We start from the raw sequence: 17,324 nt of genomic DNA on the forward strand, positions 1-17,324 counted from the left end.
AAGGGGATGGCATGTCCATTCTACAATTAAACCACTCATTCAGCCCTCCCAGACCCTGGGGCAGCAGGCAGGCTAGGCCTCCTGACTGGAGCCCTTGACACTGAAAATTAAGGGTGATGTCATGGGACTATGCCTGTGCACTTAGGTAGATTGCAAAGAAGGAGGTGTAACCCATCTCCAAGAGCCAAAAAGGCTTCTTTTAAAAATATATATATATTATTAATTTATTCATATTACATCTCAATTGTTATCCCATCCCTTGTATCCGCCCATTCCTCCCTCCCTCCCATTTTCCCCTTACTCCCTTCCCCTATGACTGTGACTAAGGGGGACCTCCTCCCCTTGTATATGCTCATAGGGTATCAAGTCTCTTCTTGGTACAAAAATGTTTATTTCAACTTTCCCCGTGGCTACTTGTGACCTGCCCCATGGCACCAAAGCTTCCTCTTCTTTGGGGCCTGCCATTCCCTTTAAATCTTCAAAGGCCTTTCACCCACGACATTCTTGAAATTTAGGTTTAGACCATATTGGACACCCTGGCAGACATGAAGCTTTGCTCCTATGACACCAAAAGTTCAAAGAGAAAGCCAAGAGCAGCGACCGACCCAGCTTCCCTGAGTGAGGAGCCTTGGCCAGGCCTTGCCCGACACTTTAGAGGAAGAAGGGGTCTTTGTCAGACGCACTGGGCTTCTCCACAAATCACCGCAGCTCTGTTAAGTGGTGAGGATGGTGTTGGGTAAGTTCCCAACACTTCCTTCCACCAGAGGGTCCAAGAACGCCCAGATGAAGCCACACAAGCCAAACCTACAATCGGTGCCTGTGTACACTTTCACATCCATCTTGACAGACGCATTAGCATTTCTTTGAGAAAAATGAATGTAGACCTCCTCTTTTATTTAGGAAATACTTTCCCAGTAGGACCAGATTTGCCAACTTCAAGGGCGGTAGGCCCGGTGCTGGTGCCAAAGGCTACAGAAAACATGGCCTAACACCAGCTCTTATTTGGGAAGACTTCCGGAATTTGATGTGGGTAGCCCCAAGGAAATGACCCCAAACACCGAATTCTCTTCCCCTCCCTCCCCCTCCCCGCCCCCGCCCGCCTCGACTGTTTTCAAGTGACAGCCCTGTGTGGTGGGGCACGTCAGTCTGGTCGGCCAATGTCACGGTTTGGATGCTGTTTCTTTGTTTCTGACTACTTCTGTGTTTCTTGGGACTGAGAGAGAGTTGGAACGGGAAGAGTGATAGGGGGCGGGTGTTTCTCATCCTGTTTCTTTTCATCCACGGCACGAAAAGTGTGCTGGACACATAGCTCCCTCTTTCTGCTTTGCAGTTGGGCCAAACCCCCCCCCCCCCGTTTCTGTCACACTTGCTTGGAAGGACTGCTTTGTTGATTTGTTTTCTGAGTGAATAAAGTAATTGCTACCCCGACTCCTACCCACCCACCTACCCCCGCAGGAGGCAGAGGAAGCCAGTAACTCCACTGAGTAACTTAAAACATTCCCAGAGAGGGAACCATCAGTGGCGGAGACCAGAGCTCTAGGGGCCCGAAGGAGCTGCAGGACTGGCTGTCCTCTGGTCCTCAACAGCTCCCTCCCACCCCACCTTCGCCCTACCGGACCAGCAGCTTGGTGAGCCCCAAGGTTCCCAGAAGCGCGGCCGCAGATGGAGCAATCGGAGGCGCTCCAGAGCAGCTGGGACCGGGCGGCCGGTGCGGGACGCGGGAAGGTGCGCGCGGGAGCCAGGCAGCGCGGGGACAAAGGCGCGCAGGAGCCGGGATCCCCGTAGATGGGGCCAGGACTCACCCCGAGAAGACACACTTTGAGCTCGCGTATCGCCATCATGTGCTCTGGGCCAGGCCGGGCAGGGGCTCAGCAGCATCGTCCGGGCCACACCGCGCCCAGCCTGTGTCCAGCCGTCTCCCGGCGCTCTCACCGGCCGCGGGGCGGAACCGCAGCCTCGGCTATTTCTAGGCCGCGGCCTCCGCGCTCGGTCACGTGCCGCCGGCCGGCTCCTCCCGACGCGTCTAGCCTAGCCTAGCCACCGGGCTTCGGCTCCGCCCGGGTCCTGGTCTGCGTCGGCCTCCGGGGGCCACCCAGCACCCAACTTGCGGGCAGACGGTCCCCTCCCGCACTCAGCTCTGAGTCCGGTCCTGCCCTGGGAGACCTGGACACACCACCCGTCGCGTCATAAAGAGCCATTCGTATAGTTTATGCTGTTGGCTGTGGTCCCAAGGAAGCACTTCCAAGTCCCTGGGTAGTCCCCACCATAAAGTAACACTGACCTCTACATGCAAGAAACAGCATCAAGGACCGGGATGAGGAGAGGAAAGGGTTAACTTGCCCTTTCTAATACCTTGGCTTCAAATTGCTTCCTTCCAGCACCCTAAGTGCATTTTTCTGTATGCACTGTACATTTGTTTCTGCATCCAAAACTGGAGTGCCAAACCAGGCCTGGTAGTGCACACCTTTAATCCTCAAGAGGCAGAGGCAGGGGGATCTCTGTAAATTCAAGGCCAGCCTGGTTTACAAAGTGAGTTCCAGGAAAGCCAGAGCTCTCAAATAAGAAACCCTATCTCAAAAAGCAAAAAACAAAAACAGACAACCAACCACACTACCCCACCCCACACCACCCCCACAAAACCGGAGTACCAGAGCTGGAGAGAGATGGCTTGGCGGTTAAAAGCACTGGCTACTCTTCCAAAGGACCCATGTTCAATTCCCAGCACAGACATAGCAGCTCACAACTGTCTGTAACTCCTGTTCAAGGGTATCTGACACCCTCACACAGTCATACATGCAGACAAAACACCAATGCACATAAAATAGAAACAAATAATTTAAAAACCTGGAGCACCGGAGCCTGGGAAAGGAAAGGAGCATGCTGGAGAAAAAGCCCCTCCTTTCTCCACCACATAGAAATTCCTACAGCTGTGTGGACAGGTGCTCAGCCAGAAGTAAAGCTCGGATTGGGGACTGACAACCCTTCTGCAGACTCTTCCACTAGGAAACTGAGGCTGGGGCTTCACACACAGGGGCCATGCCCAGTGTACCTCAAGCCTCTGGGATGACTTCGTTTGTTGCTGTATAGAAATGACAGCTTTGGGGAGTAATCTAAATCTACTGGGACGTCTAGTTGTAAACACAGCAACGCTGTGGGCTGCCATGTGGCTCAACTGGTAGAGTGTTCGCCGGCGATGCCTGAAGCCCATGGTTCTGGTCCCTGGCCCTGCTTTAACCCTGGTGTGGTGGCTGTTAGATCCTGATTGATCCAAGCAACATGGGAAGGAGAGAGACCACCCTGTGTGGAAGCAGGATGATCCTTTAATCAGAACAATAAAGAGCAATCAGAACAATAAAAAGCGCCAAGTCCGGAGAGAGAAGCTCAGTCTGTAGATGTTCCCAGGCCCAGTGTCAGCAGATGATCTCATTACTCGGCTTTCTTGTCAAGCAGGTGTTCTTATCAGGATGCTGAGTCTGGAGTTTCTTGGCTCCTTTGAAGTTCCCTGTTTTAGATCATTAACCCTTGAGTGGCGTATGCCTGTAATTCTGGGTGGGAGGAGGCTCAGAGGTTCAAGGTTGTCCTGAGTTTGCCAGGGTTGTGTGAGACCTTGTCTCAAATAAACAAGACAAAAGCCAGTTTAAAGATGTATTGAGTTTTGGTTTTGGTTTTGGAGACAGGGTTTCTCTGTGTAGCCTTGGCTGCCCTGGATTTACTCTGTAGACCAGGCTGGCCTCGAACTCACAGTGATCTGCCTCCCCAGTGCTGGGAATGAAGGTGTTCGCCACCATGCCTGGCAAGATGTATTTGTTAACAGGTTTGACATGTGTGAATGTTTTGTCTGCATGTGATGCTGCACACCAGAAAAGGGCATTGAATCCTGTGGACTACAGTCGGGAGCTGTCACATAGGAGGCTGAGGATGTGGGAGCTGGGATTGAAACTCAGTATCTCTGGAAGCTTGGCCAGTGCTCTTAATTGCTGAGCAGTGTCCCCAGGCCCCAAAAGGCATTCTGCATTCTGCATCTCCAGTCCTCTGGCCCCTCTTATAACTTTTCACATCTGATCAATGGCTCTTGTCATTTTCCCAGCAGACCTTGGTCATCTGGCAAGCCGGATGGAAGCTACTCAGGCCTGAAGTGGCCCCTCATGGTGGAAATTCCAAAGCAAGGCCCACAAAGAGAACTCTAGAACCCTGGAGTCAAAACAGGCCCCATGACAAACTTGCAGTCAATTAAATTCCCCAGAGTAGCGGGAACTTAGTAATGCCCTACTTGTCTGGACGGAATCAATCAAAAAGTAGCTGTGTGGACACAGGACCTATTCAATATCTCCTTTGTGTCAGTATCTCTCCTTGATTCAGCATCCAAGGACACCCGGTTCTGTGTGGGAAGATTGAGGACAGGCTACCCTACACTGCCCAGCCAGGGCACACAATACTTGCTCTATGTTCAGGTTTGCTTAGCTGAGAAGAACGGTTCTACACACACACCTTGGCCAGGGCATCTCCGTGCCATAACAAGGAGGATTTGAGCCTCCATTTTGAAGTGTGCCCCTTGTAAAGCCTAGATACGTTTTCCTTTTATTACTTCCTGCAGCGTGAGGGTGAGTCATCAGAGTTCAGTACCTGTGAAGAATGGACTGTGCCCAGGAGGACGCTCGTGGACAAAATGCCCTCCTAGTCCCTTCGTCTTTTCCACATTCCTCATTCTGCCTTTTCCTCCGCTAGTCTGAGTGTCTGAGATCCATGCGCGGCTTCTAGACTTCCCTAGAAGGTCTCCTGCCCAAGCTTTGACTCACTGACAATCACTCCAACCTGTTTGTTCTCCCAGCTCCTGGACTCACTAAAAACTACTTCACTCCTAACTCACTGTAGTCAAGTTTCTTGGGGTGAGGGAGATTCTGGGATTTGTTGTTGCTGTGGCGGGTGTTTGTTTGGAGACAGAATCTTGAGTAGGGCCCAGGGTGGCCTCCAACTCACCGTGGACTTGGGGCTGATCTTCAACTCTTGTCTTGCCTCGGCTTCTCTGGTACTGGAATGACAGGCATGTGCCACTACACCTTACTCTCTGCCTTCTGTGACAAGTCTGTCAACCGGACATGTTGAAGGGTTTGCTCTCTGCCTCGCCCAGAACTAGCTCCTCCTGGAGACTCTGGCCTCATAAAAACCAGATGCCTGCAATCGAGCCATGGACGAGCATAAAGCGGTGGCTGGAAGGAAGACAGATGACTGCAGCTAAACAGCTTTAGGAATGGTGGGTGCTAAGGAGCTTTGAGCTTTTAAGGGCACAGTCTTCTCCCTTGTGCTCTGCTTGCTCTGAGGCAGAGAGGTGTTAATTAGTTCAGGACATTGGTCAGTGTTTTGTCACTGAGGTAGCCACACCTTATAAGAGGAAATCTGTTTAGCTCCAAGTTTGAAAAGCTGAAAAGTCCAGCTGGGCGGTGGTGGTGGCAGTGCACGCCTTTAATCCCTGCCCTCGGGAGACAGAGGCAGGCAGATGTCTGAGTTCAAGGTCAGCCTGGTCTACAGAATGGGTTCCAGGGCAGCCAGGGCTACACAGAGAGACCCTGCCTCACCAACCAAAGCAAAATAGCTGAAAGTTCAAACGGACGGCTCTGGCTCCAACCCGACCATCCCTGTAGGGCACCTTGTGAGGGTTGGCTAGTGCAAGAGTGCTTGTGAGAACAACAGCTGTCAGTGCAAAAAGCCAAAGGGCATCTCAGGGGTCAGGCTCAGTCACACAGGAACTCACTGGAGGGACAGGAAGAGAGAGAGTGAGTGCCCTGGGGTCCCAAGACAGAGGCCGTCATCCCTTGGTAAGGCCGTCATCCCTTGGTAAGGCAGTCATCCCTTCGTAAGGCAGTCATCCCTTGGTAAGGCAGTCTTGCAGAACTCCCAACTAGGCCCTACCTCTTCAATCCCAGTCTTCACGAATCACCACACCCAAGCCAAGTCTCCTAACGTAGGAAGCTTTGGGGAACACAGGCAAATCATATGCAAATCATGTACTCAGTCTGAATCCTACAAACTTGAGAAAGTTCTGATATAAGTGTGAATAAAAAAAAAAAAAAACAACTTAGTGGTGTGTTATAGGGGTTTATTGCTGTGAAGAGACACCATGACCACTACAACTCTTTCTCTCTGGTGGTTTTTGTTGTTATTGTTGTTTTTGGTTTTGGTTTTTCTTTTTTTTTTCTTTTTTTTTTTTTTTTTTTTTTGGTTTTTCGAGACAGGGTTTCTCTGTGTAGCCTTGGGTGTCCTGGACTCGTTTTGTAGACCAGGCTGGCCTTGAACTCGCAGCGATCCTCCTGCCTCTGCTTCCCAAGCACTGGGATTAAAGGCGTGCACCACCACTGCCCGGCTTTGGGGTTGTTTTTGTTTGTTTGTTTTGTTTTTTGAGACAGGGTTTCTCTGTGTAAACTTGGCTGTCCTGGAACTCTGTAGACCAAGCTGGCCTCGAACTCACAGAGATCCACATGCCTCTGCCTCCGTGACTGCTGGGAGTCTGGGCATGCGCCACCACCACCCAGCCTGACCATGGCAACTCTTATAAAGGAAAACGTTTAATTGGGGCTGGATTATGGGTTCAGATATCTAGTCTATTACCTTCAAGGCAGGAGGTATGGTGGCATGCAAGCAGACAAGGCCCTGGAGAGGGAGCTCAGAGTGCTACATCCACGGGCAGCAGGAAAGAAATGACAGTGCCACAGTGGCCAGGCCTGAGCTTCTGAGCCCTCGGAGCCAGGCCTCTAGTGACACACTTCCTGCCACAGATAAAAGTCTCTGTACTGGCCTGGGGTGTGTGTGCGTGCGTGTGTGCGTGCGCGCGCGTGCGCGTGCGCACGCACGCGCATGTGTGTGCATGCCTATAATCTCAGCACTCTGGAGGCAGAGGCAAACGGATCACTGTGAGTTCAAGGCCAGCCTGGTCTACAAAGCGAGTCTAGGATAGCTAAGGCTACGACAGAGAGACCCTGTCTTGAAAAAAAAAAATAACAAAAAACAAAAAACAAAAAAAAAATGTGTACTAAAAATGACTTCCACTTTTAGGCTGCTTCAAAGGTTTCTGGAAAGCCTTCCAAAGGCTTCTTCCCTGACAGGAGCTGTTTTCACAGGATGTAGTCACAGATAACCAGGCCTAGCAAGCTTGGAGCATCTTCCTCAATCACCATGTGCTGCTTGATGATGCTACATGACATCCTTGGGTAACAATGAGCCGTGAGCCACCTGCCCTCTTTATGCACACCAAGCACAGGTGAACCTAAAGACACATAAACACATCACACTAAGCATTAACCTCAACGCTGAGAGCAAAGACAAGGCAAGTTGTATGTGTGTGCCGGGGGGGGGGGGGGGGCGCGTGTACAACAGCCACATTGCATCAGTATAGGAACACCAACTAGACTATAAACACGGCGTAACACCCTTCCACTCTAGGAGCCCTTGGCTTGGTTGGCACTGCTCGCATCTTGATAGTTTCTGGTTCAAATTAAGCAGAAGAGCCCTAGACTGACTGACAGCAATACCACCTAGAGAATGGCATCTAGACTCCCAGCAGACCTTGCAACGCCCTCCTCACACCAGCTGCTGCTCACTCAGCCCTACAGGTGGAGCCTTATCATCAAAGATGCTACTCAAAAGCCTCTGCATGTAACTCAGTATGAATGAAGCACCAGGTCCCCTTTCAGTAACTCTGGGGATAAACACACAGGCTCATAATCATCTGGCCTTATGGGAAGTTAAGAGACCTCTGTTTCAGAGGTTTGAGAGTGACCTCAAACATTTTGAGGGACTCCTCCTGTCTATGGCTGGTCTAGAGTTGTCCTCAAGCAAGGCCTTTACCCACTGTACAAGGGATGTTCAAACAACACTAGGAGCTAGGAGACCACAGCTTCGTTTTCACAGACCCGTCTCAGAACTAGGAGCTGTTCCGAGTCCCCTGAGCCAAGGGAGATGATTCAGAGTAAATGATCAAGTCTTTATTAGTGAAGAAAAAAAAAAAAGAGTTTCCTTTCATTCTTTAAAAACTTATGAGTGGCCAGCATGGTGGTTTAGGCCTTTAGTCCCAGCACTCAGAGGCAGAGGCAGGTGGACCGTTGTAAGTTCAATGCCAGCTTAGTCTAGAAAGCGAGTCCAAGACAGCCGCAGCTAACAATATAGAAACTGTCTCAAAAAACCAAAAAACCCAAAACAACAAACAAAAACAAACAAACAAAAAACAAAAACAAAACAAGAAATGAAAATGTCTGGAAGACACCTGAGGTGTCTAGTTCCTAACTCGTCATTTGAATTCACGAAAGTAAATTTTTTATTTTGTTTTGTTTTTAGTTTTTCGAGACAGGGTCTCTCTGTGTAGCCTTGGCTGTCCTGGACTCGCTTTGTAGACCAGGCTGGCCTCGAACTCACAGCAATCCACCTGCCTCTGCCTCCCGAGTGCAGGGATTAAAGGCATGTGCCACCCCCGCCCGCCTCACGAAAGTAAATTTTGCAAGGAAAGAATTGCATGTGAGCCGGGCGTGGTGGCACACATCTTTAATCCCATCACTCGGGAGACAGGCAGGGGGATTGCTGTGAGTTCGAAGCCAGCCTGGTCTACAAAGTGAGTCCAGGATTCCCAAGGCTACACAGAGAAACCCTAAAGAAAAAAACAAAAACAAAAACAAAAAGACCCAAAACCGAAACCAAAACCAAAAACACACAAAAAAGAATTGCATGTGGGACTTTAACTTTTCCTTAAGCATTTCCTTAAGCAGACTTACGCTTTCCCAAGGATCTGACTACTTTTGGTCAGATCCCCCGTGTTTTAAAAGGCACATTTTTAGTCAGGGTTACAGCACAGAAAGGAACAAAGTGAACATTTAAATTTCTCCTTTTCCGTATCAGATTCGCAAACTGGAATCAAGTACGAAAGTCAGTGTTTTGTTGTCTCGCTTCATGGGAAAACCATTTTGGAGACCACCTTGCTGGTGTTGGATTTAGACTTGAGACTCTCCAAAATAGGACAACGACCTGGAGTCAGAAAAAGCTGGATTTCGTCCTACTCTGCACTTGGGAACCTCAGAGAAGCACTTAACTCTTCAAACAAAGGGAACAGTAAGATCCGCGATAAGAGTTCGAGTTAGATAGGCGCGGCCAATTTACCAAAAATAAAATATCGCCCATCGCAGGCGTCGGGCCACCAGACTCCGAGCGAGCGAGCCCAGCGCCGGCGTCCTGATAGTCTGCCATTCCCCCGAGAGGCGGAGGGGGCAGGTATCCTCGTCGAGCCTCCCCGCGGTCACAAGGCTACGATCCGCCGGGGGGACGGGGCTCGGCCTGGGCCGCGCGCCCGCGGCCGCTCAGGGTCGGCTCGGGCGCGCGGGCTCGCCAGCCGGTGCCGCGGCTTTAACGTGCCGCACGGGGAGGCCGTCCGGCGGCGCCGGCGGAACTTTTGTCACTCAACTGCCGTCCGTCCGCGGCCCGGGGCTTTGTTCAGTCACTCGCGAGGCCTGGGCGCGCGGGCGGAGGCGGCGCTTCCACCACTCGGGAGGCGGGAGCCTCGGCCGCGGACCGCCGGCGAGCGACGCACGAGCAGGTCTGGGAGGGGCGCGGGCGACGAGCGGCGCGCGGCGGAGCGGGCGGCGGCGGCGGCGGCGGGCGGCGGTGGGCGAGGCCGGTGACCCAACAGAGCCGCGGGCCGCGGGGACCCCGCCCGCCGGGCTCGGGCACACGCCGCAGGTCCCCGGCGGGCAGCTCGCGCCGCGCTCCGCACGCTCGGCGCCAGGGCGCCTCTAGCCGCGGGTGGGAGCGCGCCTCGGGGCCGGGCCGGCCGGGCGCGGGAGGCGGGCGGCGCGCGGGGCGGGCGTACGGGAGCCCCCGCCGCTGCCGCCGCCGCCGCCGCCGCCGCAGGCCCGGGCCTCGGCCCGCCCCGCGCGCGCCCCCGCCGGCCCGCGCGCGCCCACCGGCTCCCGGCTCGCGCGGCTCGCGGAGCGGGATCCCGGGAGACGAGGAGGCGGGGGCGAGCACAAGATGGCGGGTACGTGGCCCCAGTTCCCCGGGCGGCGGCGACGGCGGCGGCGGCGGCTCCCCGCGCTCGGCAGCGCCCGGGAGAGGCCGGCGCGGGGAGGCGCCGCCGAGCGGGCGGCGGGCGGCTGGGGCGCGGCGCCGGCCCGGGACGCTGACGCGGCCTTTCTTCTCTCCCCCGGCGCAGACCTCTCGCTGCTCCAGGAGGACCTGCCGGAGGACGCGGACGGACGTGAGTGGCGGGCGGCCCGGCAGCCCCGGAGGGCGGCGGGCGAGCGGGTGGACTCGGGACCTCGCCGCGCCGGGGACGCCCGCGTGTCCCGACTTCGGCCGCCGCCCGCAGGCTCGGGCCGCGGGGCGGCTGTTGGGGGAAGCAGAAGCCGGCGGGGCGGAGGCCGGAGAGGGGACATGGGTGTGTTTTTCCTGAGTGTCTTCCGCACGGTCGCCCTGAGGAAGGAGGCGGCGGGCGCCCGGGAGGTGTTTCCGCAGCGCTCCGGGGCTGAGCGGCGGCGGCGCGGTGTGGTGCGCCGGCCCGCCCTCTTGGGGTTCCCTCGCCCGAGTGTGCGGAGGACAGACCCTGTGTTTGACTTGAGCTCCCCACCACCACCACTCACACATTTGATTTGTGAATTTCTGGGAGGTTAGAAGGTGTGGCCTGGGCAGGCTGCAGCGACTAGGTTCAGAGAGCAGATTTATTTTTTTTTTAATTGGGAATGTTCAAAGCTGGCTCTCATACTTAAGTGCTAAAAATTACAGGTTTCCGTTGAGATACTGAAGTTTTTAAAGAGTTGGTTCTTTTGTACATTAAAAACAAACAAACTGCTCAACTCTGAACATTGTTTCCATGTGATGAAGGAAATGAATTACTTAGGTATCTTTCATTTGGAATGTGTTTTTCTAAGCTTCAGAAAACTGTGTGGCTTGGAGACAGAGAAGACTAGGATGAATTAGCTAAGTTTGTATGGGAAGAAGTTACGAAGTGCACCTAAGTGGAAATGGTTTCTACTCATGTTAACGTTTCCAGATACGGGGACTGATGAAAAATTAAATCACTAGATTTTGAAGAGCGTTTTAGGAATAAAGAGTGCACAAAAATATATTAAGGGTATATCATGGGAGACTTAAGGGGACCAGGAAATATGCATAGTTGCGCTGATTACCGTGGTACGAGTGCTTCATTCAGGGCTGGAGGAAAGCCTGCCCAGGTAATCCAGGGGTGCCATAGTGGTAATTGCTCCTCCAGCCACTGTGCAGATAATCCTTAGCGTTGTCTGAAGTGCTTTTCTTTACCCCACTTAAACTCCTGTTCTGAGCAAAGGGACGAGGAGTACTGTTGAGAAAGTGCCTTAGTCAGAGTTGCTGATACTGCGGTGAAACTCCATGACCAAAACACCACTTGAGGAGGCATGGCTTATTTTCTTAGTCTTCCTTCTTAACAGTTCATCGTTACCATCAAGGCAGTCTGGGCAGGATCCTAGATGCAGGAGCTGATGCAGAGGCCGTGGAGGGGTGCCTAGCTCCCCATGGCTGGCTCAGCATCCTTTCTTAAAGCACCCCAGACCTAGAGGTGACAGTACCAAGAGGCCAGGCCATCCCACATCAGGTTTCCTCCTCTCCGTTGACTCTGCTCGGCACAACACTAACTAGCTCAGAAGGCTTCTCTAAAGACTATTTGGAAGCAGGTCCTCGTATCAGACTTACCTGTTGCTAAGTCTGCTTGGGGAGCAGAACACACAGTAAAAGACTGCTGCTTTGTTCAGTTTCTTCCCCCCCTTAGGTCACTTACTGGCCTAGTAGTACGTTTCAGATATTAATCAAAGCACCTGTTGATTTTTAGATCTCTTTCCAGGTTAGGATTGGCGATACGGACCTGATTATTATTTTGAGGCAGGGGCTTCTTGTTCTTATGAAGTGCGGCAGAAACATCTTAGTATTTATTTGTCACTGTGCACCCCTGAAGAAGGTGTAGTGCAGTTTCTCTTTGGCTGTTGGGGAGCACAGTCTGGAAGGAAGTACTGAGCAGTAAGCCAGGGGTCTGCCAGGTCTGTAGGGTAGCTGTAAAGACGGGCACAGTTCATATGTGGCTCTAAAGGGTGCTGTCGGGAAGGCACCAGGCAAAGCTGCCTTGTTGTTGTTTTGGCAGGGGGCTTTGGATCATCAAGGGTAGCTTGCTTAGCTCCGTCTGTCGTTAAAATAGGTCTTTTTAAAATTCCCTACGTTACATCATCCTTCTTAGCGTAACCCGAGTCAGCGTGTGTGACACCCAGAACAGTACCACCCTGCGGCATGAGCACCGGGCGTCCGTCAGGAAGCAGAAGAGGAGTGGTAGTGCTGCCCCTGTGGAGACTGCACTTAGAAGTGCCTGCAGGTTACCTTGAAGGTTTCCTTTTCTGTTGAGTTTAAGATAAAACATTTGAAGGCACAGATAGTTTATTAGCTATAATTTAGTTGAAGACGTCCTTAGAGTAATTGCTGGGTTTTCTCAGTTGCCAAAGTTTAACAGTTAGTTAATACCGTTACCCAGAGTGTTTGGAGCAGAGTCTTATCTGACCACTCTGATCTCTTGCGAAGAGACAAAGAACGAGGGCAGAGTCTTCCATAGTGTGCACACGAGAGCGTGGTGCTTGGTAGGGAGGTGAAGAGCCGTCCACATCCGAGAGCTTCTCACCCTTCCCGATGCAGTGGCCCAACCATAAAACTATTCTCACTGCTACTTCATAACTTCAGTTTTGCTGCTGTTATGAAATGCGATGTAAATTTCTGTATTTATAATACAGATGCAATGTCTGTGCTGTGTGATGGTCTGTGAAACGGCAGTCCAGCCTCAGAGGGATCATGACCCATGGGTTGAGAACCAGACAGTAGAGGGCCTGACTATTGAACTCTTGACTGCCTGCCCTTACAACTGAATTTAGCAGCTTGCAAGTGTGAATTTCTTTTTTATGGGGGGCACCCGCCTGAGTGAGTCCTCCCTGCACCTCGTTGGTGCCGTTGTGATAGGGAGAAAATGATTTTTCTGGTCAGGCCCCAGAATCTTGGTTGTTTTTCCTAGACACATGGCCTGGGCTGTGTTGGAAGGGAGGGGAATCCTCTGCGCCCATGGAGACAGGGGGGCACCGGAGGAGCCGGATCTTGAAGAGGGTATTACACGGTTTTATAATTCATTTCAAGTCTCGAAGTCTTTAGAGAACTTTAGAGTGGGAGAGAGAGATTAAAGATGGATTAGGCTGGTATCTTTGGAGAAAATGTTTTCAGCCATAATAACTGAAGATGTACATATTGTATTGTATATGAAGAATTCACAAAGTAAATAGTCATTATTAGAAAGTATTTTAGAGAAATAATACAATAAAACGTTTTTATGCTTGAAGGCAGAGGCAGGCAGATTGCTATGAGTTCCAGGCCAGCCTGGTCTACAAAAGGAGTCCATGAAAGCAAAGGCTATACAGTGAAACCCTGTCTTGAAAAACAAACAAACAAAAAAAGAAAAATTTCAGTACTGTGCAAAACATTTTAAATTTCAAAGTGAAATGCCAGGCGGTGGTGGTGCACGCCTTTAATCCCAGCACTCGGGAGGCAGAGGCAGGTGGATCACTGAGTTTGAAGCCAACCCAGTCTACAAAGTGAGTCCAGGACAGCCAAGGATATATAGAGAAACTGTCTCAAACAAAACAAAACAAAACAAAAATCAAAGTGAAGACAAACTAGTGACTCCATTTGAACAGATGTCTCAGCAGATGTCAGTAAAAACCCTCCTTAATGTTTATGATTATCTTGAATAATGGAATTAATCCATAAATAATAGATTTTTAGAAAAATGCTTCATCATTTTATGGTAAGTTTTCCAAAGGTACAATTCGATGTTGCCGAGTTTCTGGAATGGCTGAGCTAGGACTTACTTACACATACAGTAAAAATTGTTAATGTGCATAGAAATGCACCGTGGGAGTTGGAGTAAATGTAAACTTATTAGAGTAACACGTTGTAGATTTTACTTTAAGAGTGGCTAAGCTTGGTGGTTTTCTGTAGCTCAGAGACAGCCATTCCTCCTGTCGCGCTGTGGTCCTCTGATGCTGAGGTCCATCCATACTCGTGGAGCTGCCTAAGTTCATGTGGAACTTGATGCATCCTGCTCTTCCAGAGGACCCAGGTTCAATTCCCAGCACCCACTTGGTGACTCACAACCTGTTGTAACTCCAGTTCCAGGGACTCTAAGCCCTTCAGGGCTCCATGGCCACCAGGCAGGGTAGTGTGCAGACATACGTGTGAGCAAAACACACATGCACATAAAGTAAATACTGTGAGTTAGGGGTAGTGTGCAGACATACGTGCGAGCAAAACACACATGCACATAAAGTAAATACTGTGAGTTAGGGGTAGTGTGCAGACATACGTGTGAGCAAAACACACATGCACATAAAGTAAATACTGTGAGTTAGGGGTAGTGTGCAGACATACGTGTGAGCAAAACACACATGCACATAAAGTAAATACTGTGAGTTAGGGGTAGTGTGCAGACATACGTGCGAGCAAAACACACATGCACATAAAGTAAATACTGTGAGTTAGATTTTGTAGCACTAAATAGCTGTGTAGACAGTTTGCCAAACTCCATGCCTGAAGCTCTTTTGACAGTTAGTCTAGGATGCTGGGATGATCACTCCTGTTTTAACAGTGACAAGACATGATGCTTGAGCTTTTGGAGCTGGGTGTGCATTGTGCCATTCCTCAGATTTTTCTTTTTCTGGTTTTTCAAGACAGGGTTTTCTCTGTGTAGTCATGGCTGTCCTGGACTCACTTTGTAGACCAGGCTGGCCTCGAACTCACAGAGATCTGCCTGCCTCTGCTTCCCAAGTGCTGGGATTAAAGGTGTGCAGCACCATGCATGGCTTATTTTTATTTATTTATTTATTTATTTATTTATTTATTTATTTTGGGTTTTGGAGACAATTTCTCTGTGTCAGCTGTCCTTTTGAAAATATTTCTTCTTGCCGGGCATGGTGGCGCACACCTTTATTCCTAGCACTCAGGAGGCAAAGGCAGGCAGTTCGCTGTGAGTTCTAGGCCAGCCTGGTCTACAAAGTGAGTCCAGGACACAGAGGAACCCTGTCACAGAGAAACCCTGTCTCGAAAAAAAGCAAACAAAAAACAGAAGAGGAGTCCTATCCTATGCTTAGGTTTATAGTTGTGTGCCCCCCCCATACCCACTGAGAACTAAATTTTTTGTTATTTCCAATGAAAGACAAATAGGCCTTTTAAAGTAAAATTCTGAAGCCTGCCGTATTTGTTTGGTTGCTCATTCATTTTGGTCCTTTAGTCTCTTTCCTTTCCTATTTTTTTTTTTTAAGATTTATTTATTTATTTATTATGTATACAGTACTCTGCCTCCATGTTCACCTGCAGGCCAGAAGAGGGCATTAGATCTCATTATAGATGGTTGTGAGGCACCATGTGGTTGCTGGGAGCCTCAGGACCTCTGGAAGAGCAGCAGCCAGTGCTCTTACCCACTGAGCCATCTCTCCAGCCCTTTTGTCTCTTTTCAAAGCATTGAATTTATATTTGCTTATTGAACTGTTGTATCTTAATAATCTATCTTGTATTTTGAAGTAAAAATATTTTTCTCATTCTTTGGTAAATCATTTTTGCTATTCCCTAAAATTGACTTTTGCCTTGTGTCTAAGAATAATTCTAATTCAATATGTTAAGTAAAAGAGTTCGTGGCATACTTTTGGGGATTCTGCCTTGGAGATGTAAAGACTGTATGTAAAGAGTGTATTAAAGACTGTAAAGGTGGGCAGTTGATGAGTGGGGTCACCTTAGGCGCACCCTCCAAATTCATCTTGTTGTTAGCTCCTTTGCTCCCTGCAGTTACAGAGCAGCTTGGTTCTCAGCATTTATCAGGCGGCATAGGGAGGCATAGGAGGCTTAAGTGTTCTGTGCGTAGGAAGAGAGCCCTGGGTCTTCCTAAGCTGTTATGCCACGCCTGGGACTCAAGCCTTGACTGTCTCCATCAAGTTCCTGTACTTTCTTACTTGTTTGTAAGCTGCCACCTTTGTCTGTTCACATCTTTTGCCCATCTTTTTGCTGGATTTTCTTATTAAGCTTTGAGGAGTCATTATATGTTATAGATATAGGTCCTTTTTCAGACATGTGGTTCCCACCTGTGTTTCAGTATCAACTCGGCTCTGTGTTGTCATTGTCCTCCAGCATATTTGGAAGAGGAGGCGTTTTGAATTTTGTTGTTTATCATGCTCACCAAGGATGGTGCCCTGTATCAGGCTGAAAGTTCAGGGAAACGTTTTTGGGGACTAGGATAAGCGTTGGATTTTGTCACACATTAAAATTGCTTATTCTCAGATTTTCAATATGATTTGTTGATTTAAAAACATTTTAGGATGAAAATGTAAACATACACAAAAGCAGATGAGTTACCATGTTCCCTTCACTCAACTTTAGGTTTCACACGCCCTTCTGAGGCGTGTGCTCCTGAGGGAAGGGAAAGGAAGCAGGCAGCACCTGTGTGAACTGGTCTTCACACTGCATGCTAAGCTGGGCCTTTGTGTTCCCAGACACATTTCAATGTAGATCATTTTTATACTTATATACCGTTTGTTTTGGTAGAAATGACTCCTTTGTTTAACACTTGATTTTCTCGGAATTGACAGTAATTTGGACCTGGGCTTGTTCACATTTTTTATTTAAACTCCCCGTGAGGAAAGGGCTTGCTGACAGAGTAACTGGGTTAATGAGACTGTAAGGAAAATGTCTTCTCTCTGAGGGAGAGCAGTGGAGAGTCACAGCCTGAGTCCTGCCTGGCAGCCCTGTGAGAAAGCATGGGCTTGTAGCTCATCTTCCACTCACTTATTTACAGAGCCAGGGTCAGGGCCAGAACCCTGCACCAAACACTGCTTGCTTAGGTATGAGGGAGTCCTTCACCAGATGGCATCTGTGCCGTAGTGGATGCATGCTATGAGTCATCTTTACATCTCTAATGATGCCTAGTAGATAGTTGTCGGCGTGTGTCATTTAGGGAATAATGACCGAAAAGTGTGCGTGTTCATCAGTATAGAAGCTAGCTGCCCTCCCATGTACTGCAGTCAAGTACGCCAGGTCTGCTCACGGAAGGCCCTGTGAGGTAGGTTTCCTTTGCCTCACAGGTGTGCTGGTGGGCTAGTACTGAAGGCAATGAGTTCTAGGCCACTCTAGGTGACACAACAGCAAATTCTAGACCTCGACTTTGTCTCAAAACCCACAAATACGGTCTGGTATGAAGAGGCGGTGGGTAACGGCCTGGTGTCCTGAGTCAGTCCCCAGGACCCACTTTT

General features: G+C 50.2%; 2 protein-coding genes across 5 annotated transcripts in view; one reads left to right on the forward strand and one right to left on the reverse strand.

Moving 5' to 3' along the window:
• The window catches only part of RAB31 (RAB31, member RAS oncogene family), a 113,843-nt gene extending 111,805 nt beyond the window's left edge, over window positions 1–2,038 (reverse strand). Inside the window, exon 1 of the mRNA XM_084778183.1 lies at window positions 1,803–2,038. Within this exon, the coding sequence (XP_084634309.1) occupies window positions 1,803–1,841 (39 nt within the window). The 5' untranslated portion in view covers window positions 1,842–2,038. The remainder of the gene's footprint in view (window positions 1–1,802) is intronic.
• A 7,444-nt stretch (window positions 2,039–9,482) lies between these two features.
• Window positions 9,483–17,324, forward strand: part of PPP4R1 (protein phosphatase 4 regulatory subunit 1) — a 60,947-nt gene continuing 53,105 nt past the window's right edge. For 2 of the 4 annotated variants that reach the window (XM_084778147.1, XM_084778148.1), the window contains exons 1-2: window positions 9,884–10,012; window positions 10,187–10,231. In XM_084778147.1, coding sequence (XP_084634273.1) covers window positions 10,006–10,012; window positions 10,187–10,231 — 52 coding nt within the window. In that variant the 5' untranslated portion in view covers window positions 9,884–10,005. Of the gene's footprint in view, window positions 9,572–9,883; window positions 10,013–10,186; window positions 10,232–17,324 lie in introns of those variants that run through there. The other 2 variants (XM_084778149.1, XM_084778151.1) reach the window with 2 other exon arrangements.

Source organism: Acomys minous, assembly GCF_964271855.1.
Source record: "Acomys minous genome assembly, chromosome: 4".
Classification (NCBI taxonomy): domain Eukaryota; kingdom Metazoa; phylum Chordata; class Mammalia; order Rodentia; family Muridae; genus Acomys; species Acomys minous.